At 37.5% G+C, this 13,866-nt stretch overlaps 1 protein-coding gene across 1 annotated transcript; it reads left to right on the top strand.

The window, feature by feature from the left end:
- Positions 1–4,425: 4,425 nt before the first annotated feature.
- On the top strand, positions 4,426–9,232 carry LOC106670164 (cuticle protein 19-like). The gene is made up of 3 exons (XM_014400248.1): positions 4,426–4,487; positions 8,619–8,777; positions 8,843–9,232. The coding sequence occupies exons 1-3, from the start codon at positions 4,470–4,472 to the stop codon at positions 9,077–9,079; spliced, it is 414 nt and encodes a 137-aa protein (XP_014255734.1). The 5' UTR covers positions 4,426–4,469; the 3' UTR covers positions 9,080–9,232.
- Positions 9,233–13,866: the final 4,634 nt, after the last annotated feature.

Raw genomic sequence — 13,866 nt, forward strand, 5'->3', positions numbered from 1 at the left:
AGCTCACGACCTTCGGCTAGAAGGTCCGCTGCTCTACCACTTGAGCTATCGTGACTTCGATCCACTCGGACCCTAACTTCCCATCTCAACCCCACCTTTTGAATTTGCCCTCCTTTTTGCCAATTTTCAAAAGAGGGAAAATTGGGATGGGAAGTTGGTGTCCGAGTGGATCGAAGTCACGATAGTTCAAGTGGTAGAGCAGCGGCGAATCTAGCCGAAGGTCGTGGGTTCGAATCCCGCTCGTGACACTGACTTTTTTATCTCAACGAAAAACCTTAATTCATTGAAAGTGATACGTTATGTTTCTTTAAAGAACGTTTTATGATTTTTTTTAAATAATGACAAAATTATCTTGAAATGTGTAAAACATACGAAAATGCCAAATTTTGTGGATATTTAAAATTTAGATTTCCTATATTTATTGTTAGATTGTTCAATGTAATTACACTTTTTCTTCTTCTTCGTTGTTTCTCTATTTTTAATCAAACATAACAGTCTTTTCCTACTGCAAAAAAAAAACCAACTCCACTTAAGAAACTACCTTGAACCTTTTATCATTTATGGATGGAATGTCACACTAATGTTCAACTTTGTTCGGAATACCGCGGTTGACACATGCAATAACAACATTAACTTTCCAACTTCAATTACGTTAAAAAAAACACAAAAGGTTCGAACACTTTTTAAAAAATCTAAGGTTGTTCCGCTTATTTAGACTTGCCTTGGGAGAATTTCATACGTACGGTTAAAAAGTAATGTAAATAAAATCAAAGGGGCGATTATGTTAAACTTACAAATCACAACGCATGACTGTCGTGCGTGTTGGTATAAACGAGATGAATGGAGAAGCTTTTTTTTCTCTTCCTTAATAAAGGATCTTTCACAACTTCTAACTCCATATAAGCTTAGGCTTAATTAAGACGACACATTTTATTGTTATTCAATCTTAGACTTAGCGTTTTTTTTCTTTCCTGATTATGCTAAATAGCAACCATGCTGGGATGAAATCTTAAAAAAGGGCTTGAACATTAACAATTTCAATTTTTACACAACTTGCAGTCTGTTTTTGATTTAGTAAATTATTATTGTATGCTTTATTCATAAAGACAAATTATTACAATATGAGATGGGGAGTTGGCGTCCGAGTGGATCGAAGTTACGATAGCTCAAGTGGTTGAGCAGCGGAGTATCTAGCCGAAGATCGTGGGTTCGAATCCCGCTTGTGGCACTGACTTTTTTATCTCAACTAAAAACGTTAATTACTGGAAAGATTTTAATTGGTCAAGCGGACCACGAAAACTAGTGAATTTATTACAATATGTTCAATTTGCCGCACGATCGACTTTTATCAAGCGATTTTCTACAAAAAAGAGAACAAAAAGGCCATCAATATGTAATTTAGTTCTTCGTTATTAGGTATTTCGTAAACATAATAATTTTAGTGGTCTGAAGCCGTCGAATATACCGCACTGTATGCTACACGTGTTTTTAATCAATTTTTAAAACCATGTTTTTTCGTAATTCCTTTTGTAATAAATTTATAAAAAAGAAACCAGCAGTTGGTTTATCTTATCCGACAATCCGAAAATGTTTTTGCTTTTTATAGAGAGCAAGTAGGCATGCCCCCTTGATCAACTGTTTGAACCAAAGTTGCACTTCTCTCCATGGAGATGTAGATGTAATAGTGGGGGTGTAATATACTGCGCCCTTTAAGCACACCGGTGAGTCCTCTGTCATCAAGGAACTTGATTAGAAGGCCCGGTTTCAGTGGTTGAATCTCTTCTAAGGTCACATTGTACATCCCAAAGCATTACCTCCTGCGGGGAAGTGTAGCACCGCAGTTTGTTAGTAGGTGTGTTGGTGCCTCCTCTGCCTCTTTGCAAAATCTGCCTGTGCGTCTTGGATTATTTCAATCTTCTTTGTGTCAATTCAGCGTGCAGTGTCCTATTAGGATTCGCAGTTTCTTCCTGTTTCCTTTGACACATTCTGTAATTTCTTTTCTTCCAAAATTTCTTAAGAGATTCTTGGATTGCCTGTGTACAATGAGTGCATTCCATTGTTCCTTCATTTTCTTTTTGTCCTTCTGTCTGAGATACCCGTTAATAGTGTGGGTTCCTATGCCACAGAAGGGTTCGGGTCCTGTCAGCGGTGTAGCAGCTCCTTGCCTTGCAAGAGTGTCCGCTTTCTCGTTGCCTTCTACTCCCAGCAGAGGCTGACCTTGTTCTGAGTACCTAGTATGTTTAATTTGGTTTTGCAGTTCAGCACAATCTAACTAATGATATTTGAGCTTAGTGCTTTGATGGCTGCTTGGCTATCTGACATGATAGCTATGTTCTTGTTTTTGTACCCTTTATTCAGGTACATCTGTCGATTGCTGCCATCTCAACTTGGAAGATACTGGTGTATTTTCCCAAGGGTTCTGAGTATTTGGTTCCAGGACCGAATACTCCTGCCCCTGTTCCTTCTTGTGTTCTAGATCCATCTGTGTACCAAAGGATGGTGCCATTCTTAAAGGAGGTTTCCCTCTCGTTCCCATTCTTTTTTGGTACCTAGATTTATATGGATAACAATTCAAACATTCTGTTCATGTCGTATCTTGAAACACTTCTCTCCATATAGGGTGTCTTGTTCTTTAACTGCTTGTCTTGTGTAAATGAATGTATTTATTAGCGTGCATTTATAGTATGGGCGGCATATAGCTGAATTACGTACCTCATCGTCTCTTACAATGCATTAGTTATTTGCTTGGTGACTACGATGATGAAAAACTACTGTCATGTACATAGCAATAAAAATATTGAAAATGTAATGATATAGCAGTAAATGTAGTTTAGTCTGTTTACCTCACCCGACGAGAAAAATGAGTGGTCTATGTTCCCAAAGTAAAGATAGGTCAAGCCTTGGCTCCTTATAGGGAGCGAGAAGGCTGTTACTTTATCAATAATTGTTTTTGAACACAGCTTAAATTATTTCCGACCTATTTTCTCTGCTGCACATAGCAATACAATTATCTAATGATTAAAATCTATTTTTTTTTTTAATAATTAATCCTAGTATAATGCTTTGGGTCCTTACAAAGAGGTCCAACAACCTTAAACGTAAACTATCTCCTCTTTCTCGAATCTGAATTTATTATTGTTTTACTGGCCTGTTAGTTAGGTGAATGTATTTATTAGCATGAATGTATGGTATCAGGAAGTATGTGGTGCAATATTAAGAACCCCATTGACCCAACGGATATATACTTTCGGTATAGAGGGGTCGAAGGAAACTTGATATGTATTTTACATATGAATAAAAATATCTACGGATGAAAGTCAATTTTCTAAAAATAAAGACTAAAAAATTCCCAGCTTTATCGTGCGTTGGCTCTTTATATAGAGCGAGCAGGCATGCCCCTCTACAAGATAACTGACCTTGCACACAGCAGAGATTTTTTTTATCCTCCTTTCTCTAGAATCATGTGAGTGAACGTATTTATTAGCATGACTAGTATAAGAAAGCCTATGGTGGAATATTAAGTAATTTCAGAAAAACAAATTTAGAACGATGGAGAAAAATCAATCATTGTGTATGGCTACGGCTGGTAAAATGGCTTGTACAGGAATAAATAATAGCTGCAAATACATAATATGGAAAATATGAGCCCATTTAAAGATAATTATTTTCGCCAAATATTTATAGGTATTTTCTTTATTATTTTGCAACGTATGAAGTCAACAATAAAGAACTTAATATTGTCATTACAGGAAACTGCTTTATAAAAGAATCTTTGGAAAACAGAGAATACAGTGATACAACAATTCTCCAATATCATTACTGATAGGAAAATAGATAATCCACGTTAAACGTCAAATTATGATGGAGAAAGCATTTTGAAGTCAAAACTTGAAAGGGATGGTAAAATTTTGCGATCGAGAGAGTTCCGTACTCTTCTTTGGAGAGTATTTAAAAAGAAAAAGAATATATTATTTACATTTTATTTTACAAAAGTTTAATTAAGTGTTCGCAATATGGGATATATACGTTGGGATATATATATGACGTTGGGTATATATACTAAAACTGGAACGACACTGGACACTTGCATTAAGAATTTTAACATCACAAAAGGATATCTTTAATCCTGTGCACCGGATTCAAGTGCCAAAATTTTAAAGTAAAAGAGAAACATGACGAAAACCTTCAACCAGTCGAAGAAATCCCCGGTGGGAAAAGTCCTGTGGAAAAAATCTAACATTTTGCTCAGATCCGTACTAAATGAGGTGAAATGGTTCAAAACTTTATCACGAAAAGCAACGTTTCACAATAGACTCAGTCAGTTCGGTCCGTAGTACAATTTCGTGTGGCACTTAGAGGGGGTTTGGCCTTGATAGTGAGAGGGAGGCCGCCCACCTATATATACCCTGTTCGGTCCAGGTTGGGACATAGCACCACCAACCACCAACGTACAACAAACAGCGGAAAAAATGCACTCTCTCACACAGGTAAATCAACATTTCTGATGCATTTTCCTTCGGTGAAGCACAAAATAACGTCCGAGGCAGCACATTATTGGGCTGGATAGTTTTCTTAGTATTTTTTCTTCTTTACTATATCTTTCTCCCATTGAACTGACAAAATTCGCAACAAACAAAAACTTTTCTCTTTTTTTTTAAGCAATATTGAAAAATAACATTTGTCCTTCAACTTCTGGTCTTTTTTTTCAATTTATTTTGGCAAAACTACTCAGGCGCTAAGTATGATCTGTTTACTACACATTTTATGAAATCTTTTTTAAACTTTTTATTTTTTGGCTTATTTTTACTTTTTTGGGCAGGATAGTTTTCTTAGTATAACTTTTGTCTTCTTTACTACATCTTTCTCCGATTGAACTGACAAAATTCGCAACCAACAAAAAATCATTTTTTGAAAACAATATAGAAGAATAACATTTCAAACATTTGAACTTCAACTTCTGGTCTTTTTCAATTTACCGTTTGGCAAAACTGCACAAGCGCTAACTATGATCTGTACTACACATTTTATGAAATTTTTTTAAAACTTTTTATTTTTTTACAACTGCATTCTTCGATGCAACAAGTAAAACATATAAACATAATAACGGTGCATGAAAGTTTGAACAGCTACCATCCAGTGATGGAAACCGTTAGTACGTCAATACGATGAGTGAGATGGACTCCGTCCTAGGAGACCGATGTCAAGTGTTAAGGTTGTCGCGGGGCCACCGCCGCTTCAGTCTTCTGTTTGGATTATTAGATAATGAGGTGGATGACAGGTTTTTGACGAAAGGGTTCGGATGATGGAATAGTTTGGAATGGAACGTTTTGTAGCGGGGTTGGGCTAGCTGGGTAACAAGAGGGACATTTAGGTCGATATGGACGGTGTGATGGATGTGAGGATTTTGTATTGAAGGGATTGGTTTCGATGGCGGTTGGAACGCTTAGCAGTCCCGTAAATTTCAAGTCCGTATGTCCAAATGGGGGCCAGGAGGGCAATGTAAAGTTTTCTTTTGTTTGTTAGTGAGAGTGAGACCGGGCTGATGTACTTCAGCTTAGGTATTCCTTTGCGCGCGTCATACGGTCTGATGCTTAGCGCAGACCCGGCCACTTGGAATGGACAAGCGGGTAGCGAGATTGTCTTGGCCCTTCGGAGCTGGGCTACCTCTACACCAATGCTGCGGCAGTACACAACCCTGTCGTATGCGTAGTCAGCTCTCATCTTGAGAATCAAAACGTCCGATAAGGCCGAGTAGGCTAGGTGCGGACTTAAAGATCCCCAGAGTCCTTTTTAGGATGACCGAGTATGCGGGAACCCAAATGTTAAAGAGAGTTTTGATCATCTGTCGAGTAGTCGTCTAAGCATGAATGTTACAGTCGGTGCGTCTAATTCGTGTACTGGGTTCCACGTCAGTCGTTTGTCCAGGTAGAGTCCGAGGTATCGTACATGATCCGCAATTGGGATGGGAACGTTGTTGAGGTATACTGGTGGGAGCGTTTAGTTCTTTAGGGTAGATATTATGTATGTTGATCTTCTCCACTGACAGAGACAGCATTCTAGGATGATTAGGTGATTTTGGAGATCACGGGAAGCTGTGACAGGATCTTTATCAGGAGAAAGAAATGCGGTATGATCGGCAAAGGTGAAGATGATAGTGTTAGGTTGCGTAGGTAGATCGGAGGTATAAATCGAATAAAGGAAAGGAGCGAGCACGCTGCCCTGTGGGACACCTGCTTGAATAATATGATAAAAAGTAAAATACAGTCAAATCACTTTTCCTCAAACTCAAGAATTTAGCTACTTTCTTCCCTTTCGCTCAATTTAAGTTATTATATAGTTCATTGCTACAACGACTCAAGGTCAACACCAAAAATGAAGCTTTGAAAAAAATATGTAACAACATTAAACAATGAAAACGTACTTCCTGCATGCATTTGTTAAATATTAAAACATTCCAGATTACTGAATTCAAACTTTTATAGAAAATTCAAAAATAGCTTAAAGCCTTTAGATATCTTTATCAGATCCATGAAGGAGTATTACTTTTAAAAAGTGTTTAATTTTCATTTATTCAGAAAACGTTTAGATTAATTTACATATCCTATAAATTTTAACACTATAACAAAAGAAAATTTTTTCTTTGCAAAAATTGTAATTTCAAAACAATTTTTTATTCACATTTTATTTACAAAACGGTAACACAATGACAGTACATAGAATAATATACAATAAAAAATTTGATTTCACAATGGATACATACAAATGCGAGTTTCTTCTATTTTTAGGAAAGATTATGAGAGGGTTTATTACCGTAGTGGTAATGATTTGTCATAAAATAAAAGTAAAATCCTGTGGGAATAATTTTACAGTCTTAAGTGCGAGATAGTAGGCAATTTGAATTATAAGCACAGCTCACTTTACTTTTTTTTTAAATTGAGCTGCCTTTTTAATTTAGTCAAAACGCTTGAGCATCAGTCTAAAAGGCAATATCCAATTCTTTCAGTGAAATAAGACGTTTTCTCTTTACGGAACAAATTATAAGATTTAAACTCTTTCCTGACTAGCTCAGCAGTTTGTTTGGAAGATTAAAAAGAAACGTCTGATCACTGAATTGCGGATGATTCGACAAGTCTGATAGAATGAAAGTGTCCCTTAATTGATCATCGTTGTCATCCTAAATCATTTTCACTTCGATGACAGATTTTATTTCGTTCTTGTCCGGTGAACCCTGTGTTTTTGGACCAGGACAGGTTTTCCTTGGCTTTCTCACACTGTGAAATTCCGAGGTTTTAATTTTATAGCAAATCAAAAAACGAATCGTAAGTCGTTGCGACTAGATCTGGGTGATGCGAGACGAGTTTTCCCATCGTTAACAAATTTTGTTGCACGGCCTTAGAAAAATATTATATCAGTATCCTCATTCCTCCGAAGTTAGAAATATTAGTAGTACATCATTGTTATACTGACCACAGGCAGTTGGAGATTATTTTTATTGAAGCCATAGAAATGGATATAGAACAGAATGATCTTGGATAACTTCTACAACGGTCTTGCTAGTGAAATTAGTTTGATAGACTTTGGTCTTCCTATCCTCGCTGGTTTTGTCAATCGGATAGGTTTTCGCCAATACGCCACTTTAGCGGTTGGTCTGTGCGTTTCCCTCTGTACATGCCATGATGTCTGACGAGATGGTCATACGGCGCATGTTAGTCACAAACCGAACGCCCAAACTGATTTTATTTTATCTTCAGCGTTATTTGTGGGTTATCATCAAGAACGAAGAGTTGCGATTAGAAATAATCCGTCTAATCCGATCTTTCTTGATAGTCAAATTAGATAATAATCAAGAAAAATTTTAAACTCCCTGCACTAGTTTGTTATATTCTTCCTTCCCAATAGCTTTACTACTCGGGCTTCAGGGGAAAAACGTATACAGAACATTTGTAAATACAAAAAGTGTATTTCTTATGTTCTTCATAAAGTGTTAGCTTTTAGCAGTTGTGTACAAAAAATGGATGTTTTGGGAAACCAAGCGACCGATTATAGAAAACGATCAGTTTTATTATTTGCTGTACCTTCAAATATAAATTGGAGAGGGCAAAACTCAGAGGACTGGTGGGACTACTAACCGGTCACTGGTATCTGAGAAAACATCTACACAACATGGGTATATACAATGATGATCCCATTTGCAGATTATGCAATGAGGAGGAGGAAACAGCCACTCATATCATCTTCGAATGCGAAGCAACAGCTCAATGGAGGTTTAACCTAACATATGAAAAAGACTCAGGGAACCAAATTGCAGCAATAACAGTCAACCTGATACTTCTAAGAAGAAGGATTGAGTCTATTGATTGAATTAAGGAACTAGGAAGGTACAATAACCCAGAAGGCTGCAGTGCCTGGGGAATACAAACCCCGCTTCCCAGTATCCTTTCCACCATACCATACCTTGAAATAGATGTCTGTAGCATGCATAATAAACCCCTTTCATGATTTGAACTGTCTTTGGTTTACTTTTCACTCCAACGTTTCGGCTTCACACCATCCATAGTACAGAAACAAGGTCAACCACTAGCAACCCTTTGATGATCGTTTTCCATTTTTATCCACAGGTCGCTTTCTTCGTAGCCGGAGTCGCTCTGGCCCACGCAGGATATTTCGGTGGATATGGAGGCCATTTGGGAGGTGTCGGTTATGCCGCTCCAGTAGCAGCATACGGAGGTGCTGGATTCGGCGGTCACGGATACGCCGGCCACGGTGTCGACTACTACGTAAATACCATAAACTGACTGTACTAATAAATAATAGATCGATAATTAAAAAATGCGTTTTTCAGGCCCACCCGAAATACGCTTACGATTACGGAGTTAAGGACGGTTACACCGGCGACGTTAAGAACCAGTGGGAACAGAGAGACGGAGACGTTGTCAAGGGACAATACTCTCTGGTCGAGCCCGACGGTTCCGTCAGGACTGTCACTTACACTGCTGATGACCACAACGGATTCAACGCCGTCGTCCACAAGACTGGCCACGCTGCTCACCCGGCCCCGCTCTACCATCACCACTACTGAAGAAAGACCGGCTCACTTTTTTCCCTTATACCAAATGAATCAGCATGTACAAAGACCATATTGATTGGATGGCTTGAATGATAAAATTATGGATGTATTATATATTTATGTGTATTTTTATACAAAGACAATAGATCTAGTTTAAATTGCAAAGATTTGTTTGCTTCTTCATCTCTTTATCCTAACGTTCATCATAATTATAACAAGCGGAAAAAAATAACTTGAAGACTTCTTATTTACATCATTACAAATATATAATTGTTCGGTCGTTTCCAATTTCGTTCCTTCCGTGATGGGCTTGTGTGAAAAAAAAAATACACTTTCAAAAAAACAAACATACTAACCAACTAAAAACGAAGTTGGTGAAAAACCAAAACGCGTCAAACAGACCTAAAAAGCAACCTGGCCAGTCTATGATGGCCAGAAACAAATTACATATTCCTCAGCCCTCTACATAAAAACTGGACAACATAAATATTTCATAATTCTAAAGAGTAGAATAGCAACAGTAAAAAAGAAAAAACCAAATTATTTTGGTCTGCCTATCCTTGCTCCTTGGGCTCTCGAAGACTTCTTACTCATCTTGTTTACAAAAATTACATTACAGTATAGAAAATACTACGATATGATTCAATGACAGAAAATTTAATCAGAGATGGGATTTGTCAAGTTTCTAATCGATATGCTAAAGCCAACAACCACAAATTGGAACATATCGATCAGAGTCAAGAAGAATCCCATATTTGCTATCAAGATTGTGACAGTTTATACGGCCAGTGGCACTCTCAACACGACGCACAAGAGTGACACATCTACTCGGAACACAAACACTTTGAGCCCTGAAGATGATCTCAATAAAGCTCGAAACGTTGGCATGATAAAGAAAATGTTTTTCTAAAACCTACGTCACACCAGACCGCACCTCACGATCTCTAAATAATCATTATGAATATGGATGAACTAAGCTCCGACGTTGATTATGGTTATATTTTTAGAATTGTTGTATATTATTATCCTGTATCTTTGCACTCTATGCTCAACTATCCCCCATTTTTACCAGAAAAAAATAATAATTGATAACCACTGAAGCTTAATTACAGATTTGAACGGTCGAACAAAACATGTTTGTCATTACACGGCGTTAAAACAAAACGTGTAGGGGCGTCGGTGGCGCTCATCACTGTAAGGTAAAGGTCCCGGGTTCGAATCCAGCGGCCCTGCATTCGAACCCGACATACTTACAAATGAGCTTTTTTTCGAAAACACCGGCACCCCGAGGGTTGATATAACCTCTGTTGTTGCGAACCCTCGTTTTAAAACAAACCGTAGATCATGGTTTTACGAAAATTCAAAAGTAAAATGTAGACGAGAAATTAATGCTGCTGTACATAAATCTAAATAATAACCTTTGACAAACAACTATCAGATTTTGAGAAAGAAGATAAAGAAAATAAAGGTTTCAAAGATATAAAGTAATAACATTAAAATATAACATAGGCCAACAAAGAACCAACATATAAATTCACAAAAGAAAAACATAAACACCAATAGATAATCCCACAGCCACCAAATCTAATAGCACTTTCATATATACATAAACAAAACATACATCAAAATTAACCAACACATAATAAAACTACGATAAACTTTTTACGCTACATACAAGGAGATAGTAAAAGTCAACCAAAGGAAGAGCATTTACCCAATCTGGTGACTGGGTGGCATTTGAGGGCAGCCTTTGGCACGGTTATGCGTTCCACCATTCCATTTGATTGAGGATGGCAGTAGTTTTTGATGTAGAAATTCCGAATAATTTTTCAAAAACCATTGAAATGTTCGCTCTCAAATTGATGTCCGCGATCTGTTGTGATAGAGTGAGGGATTCCAAAACGTGCAATCTATTCAAAGAGGACTTTACGGGCAGCAGTGTCTGCAGTTTGGTCCGGTACTTGGTATGCCTCTGACCATCTTGAAAATCTACCGACTACCGTTAATAAGTATCGGTACAAAGAGGCTGTGGTCACACGAAATCAACGTCAGTACGGCTGAACCTGTGATTCGGCAGGGCAAAGTTGTAAATGGTGCCTTAGTGTGCCGTAGAACTTCTAATTTGCAGCTAATGCACGAACGGACCCAATCACGCCTGGCCATAAGAAACGATCCGACACTAATTTTTGAGATGTACGAATGTCTTGATGTTAACACATCCAGTGTGTGAAGAGTGTGGAAAACTTCACGTCACACTGAAGATGGAACATATGGTCTGGTTGAGGGGAAAAAAATTCGCAGTAGATCTCATGTGTGGTGTTTGGTAGCAGAACTCGTACCTCAATTAAGGGTCTTTTAAGCACTGTTCGAGGTCCTCATCCGATTGATCAATTGTTAGTCTGTTGTAATGCATGTTGGATGGAAAATTCCATCAATCCTTGAAAACGCATCGGCGATGAAATTTTGTTCGGCAGGGACTTGTCCAACGTCGGTAGAAAATTTAGAAATGAAGGTTTAGCCTGTCGAGGTGACGCTTTTCCAATCGTTGATCAAATGCGTAGGTTAAAGAACGATGATCAGTGTAAATGATAAATTGTTAACCTTCGAGCAAATATTTGAAATGTCGAACAGCGGCGTAAATGGCGTACAGTTCATGGTCATTGGCATTGCATCGTGTTTTTGCGCTGGTGAGAGTTTTCTTGAGAAAAATCCGACTGGCTCGGGTCGACCTTTTACCTGTTGTTGCAGAACTGCTCGTATCATCAAATCGGAAGCATCTGTGTGGATGCATAATGGGGTATCGGGGGAGCTGGGTGTGCCAAAATAACTTCGCTACCTAAAATCTCCTTCAACTGTTGAAAAGCCGTTGTCATCTCTGATGTCTATTGAACCTTCGCATCGCTCTTCAAACCATGGCCGGAAATAGCGAAAAGGAGAGGAAGTCGGAGTGTAGCAGCGTCCTTGATGAATCGGTGGTCAAAATTTACCGTCTCCAAAAATCAGCGTACCGTACTGGGTTGGGGAAATTCTTAAAGTCCCTTGCAATCCAAAGGTTGTAATCTTTGAAAGGTAGCCTTGAACCGTAAAAACTCAACAGTTGATTGGACAAAAACGCATTTCGCAGGGTTTACAACGATGCCTGCGTCGCTCAGGCGATGGAAAATCGTGGTTATATGTTGAATGTGTTCTTCTGGTGAAGAACGTGTATTCCGCTGGAGGTTTGACGATAATGTCGTTGACTCGTTCCAGCTTGTCCTCGCCCAGTTGTTGAAGTGCATGACTATTCTGGATTATTTCAAAAGTGATAAAGATGCTAAAGCAAAATTGGCTTCTGCACGCGCAAACCAAATAGTCGGCTGGCTTTGCCAAAATGCTGGTAGTTTTACACCAATCCGGTCAACTTAGGAGGTGGTCATGCTGAGGTCTTGTCTTCACTTGTCGGTTGTTCACTTATCCATATTAACACAACATGATAAATTTTAAACTAAACATATATGTAGTGAATAATTTAAATACATACAAATATCAGATATAGTAACAATGTGTGGTGATTAGTGACCGTTAATCGATATTTATTTAGAAATCGTGAAATGCGGTCTGGTGTGATGTAGGTTTCAGAAAAACATTTTCTTTATCATACCATCGTTTCGATCTTTATTGAGATCATCTTCAGGGCTCAAAGTGTTTGTGTGTTGACATCAACGTTTGACAGATTTATGAGATCAGAGGGTGATCTGCCAGGGTCGCTAGGATCGTCACATTTTCAATAATCAGTACCGACGAGTTTATGATTTTATCAAACGAAATAATTCAATCAAAGATGAAATCATATCCAATTTTAATTTGATCAGCCAAACTAGAATGGTTATAGAAGATAAAATTAATCGTTTACTTCCTCACAGCAAATAGAAATAAAAAAGGTTATGTTAATGGGATTGGCAGCCTGATAAAAGTTATAATTGGAAATCTCAATAGCTCTGATTATAGCTTTTACCAAAATTCACGGATGGTGTAAAATCCAATGAAAGTAATTTGAAGAATCAGTTAAATTTAATATACTCCAATAATAATAAAATTATAAACAATTTCAACAAAACTACTAAAACCCTTCGGATAAATGGTGTAGAGTTGGATGTAAACAAATTTAATTGGTAAGGATGATTTTAGAAGAAATTGAAAATTCAGTTGGCTTTTGTAAATTTGGTTCTTGGTTGTACACCCCACACCCTCTGCTCTTCTGGACCAAAGATGGTCTGGAATCTCTACATTCATCTCTTAGGTCTTCAAACATCAAATATAATGAAGTGATCCTTTTTTTATATAACAATTTTTCCAAGTTTTTTGTATATTTAACAATCGAGTATGGCATAACTTTTTCGAAGTACTTTATTCCATAATTTCACTAATTTCATGGTCTGCTTGACCATTTAATATATTACAATTAATTAAGGTTTTTAGTTGAGATAAAAAAGTCAATGGCACGAGTGGGATTCGAACCCACGATCTTCAGCTAAATACGCCGCTGCTCTACCACTTGAGCTATCGTGACCTCGACGTATCAAGCCGAAGATCGTAGGTTCGAATCCCGCTCGTGCCATTGACTTTTTTATCTCAACTAAAAACCTTAATTAATTGTAATTTATTCCATAATCTTCCAAATATATAAAAAAAAAATGTGAGTAATGCAAATTAAAATGACATATAAGAAAATATAGTATTATTCTTTTATATTGTTTTGCATAAAAACAACTTTAATGTAGTACGTCATTATTGGGAGATTTTCAAGAATAAACAAAAAC

This window comes from Cimex lectularius, unplaced genomic scaffold (genome assembly GCF_000648675.2).
Source record: "Cimex lectularius strain Harlan isolate CLEC.00 unplaced genomic scaffold, Clec_2.1 scaffold134, whole genome shotgun sequence".
In the NCBI taxonomy this organism is placed as follows: Eukaryota; Metazoa; Arthropoda; class Insecta; order Hemiptera; family Cimicidae; genus Cimex; species Cimex lectularius.

Coding starts and splice junctions, on each gene's coding strand:
- LOC106670164 (XM_014400248.1), top strand. Junction 8,778..8,842: donor GCCACGGTGTCGACTACTAC/GTAAATACCATA, acceptor TGCGTTTTTCAG/GCCCACCCGAAATACGCTTA.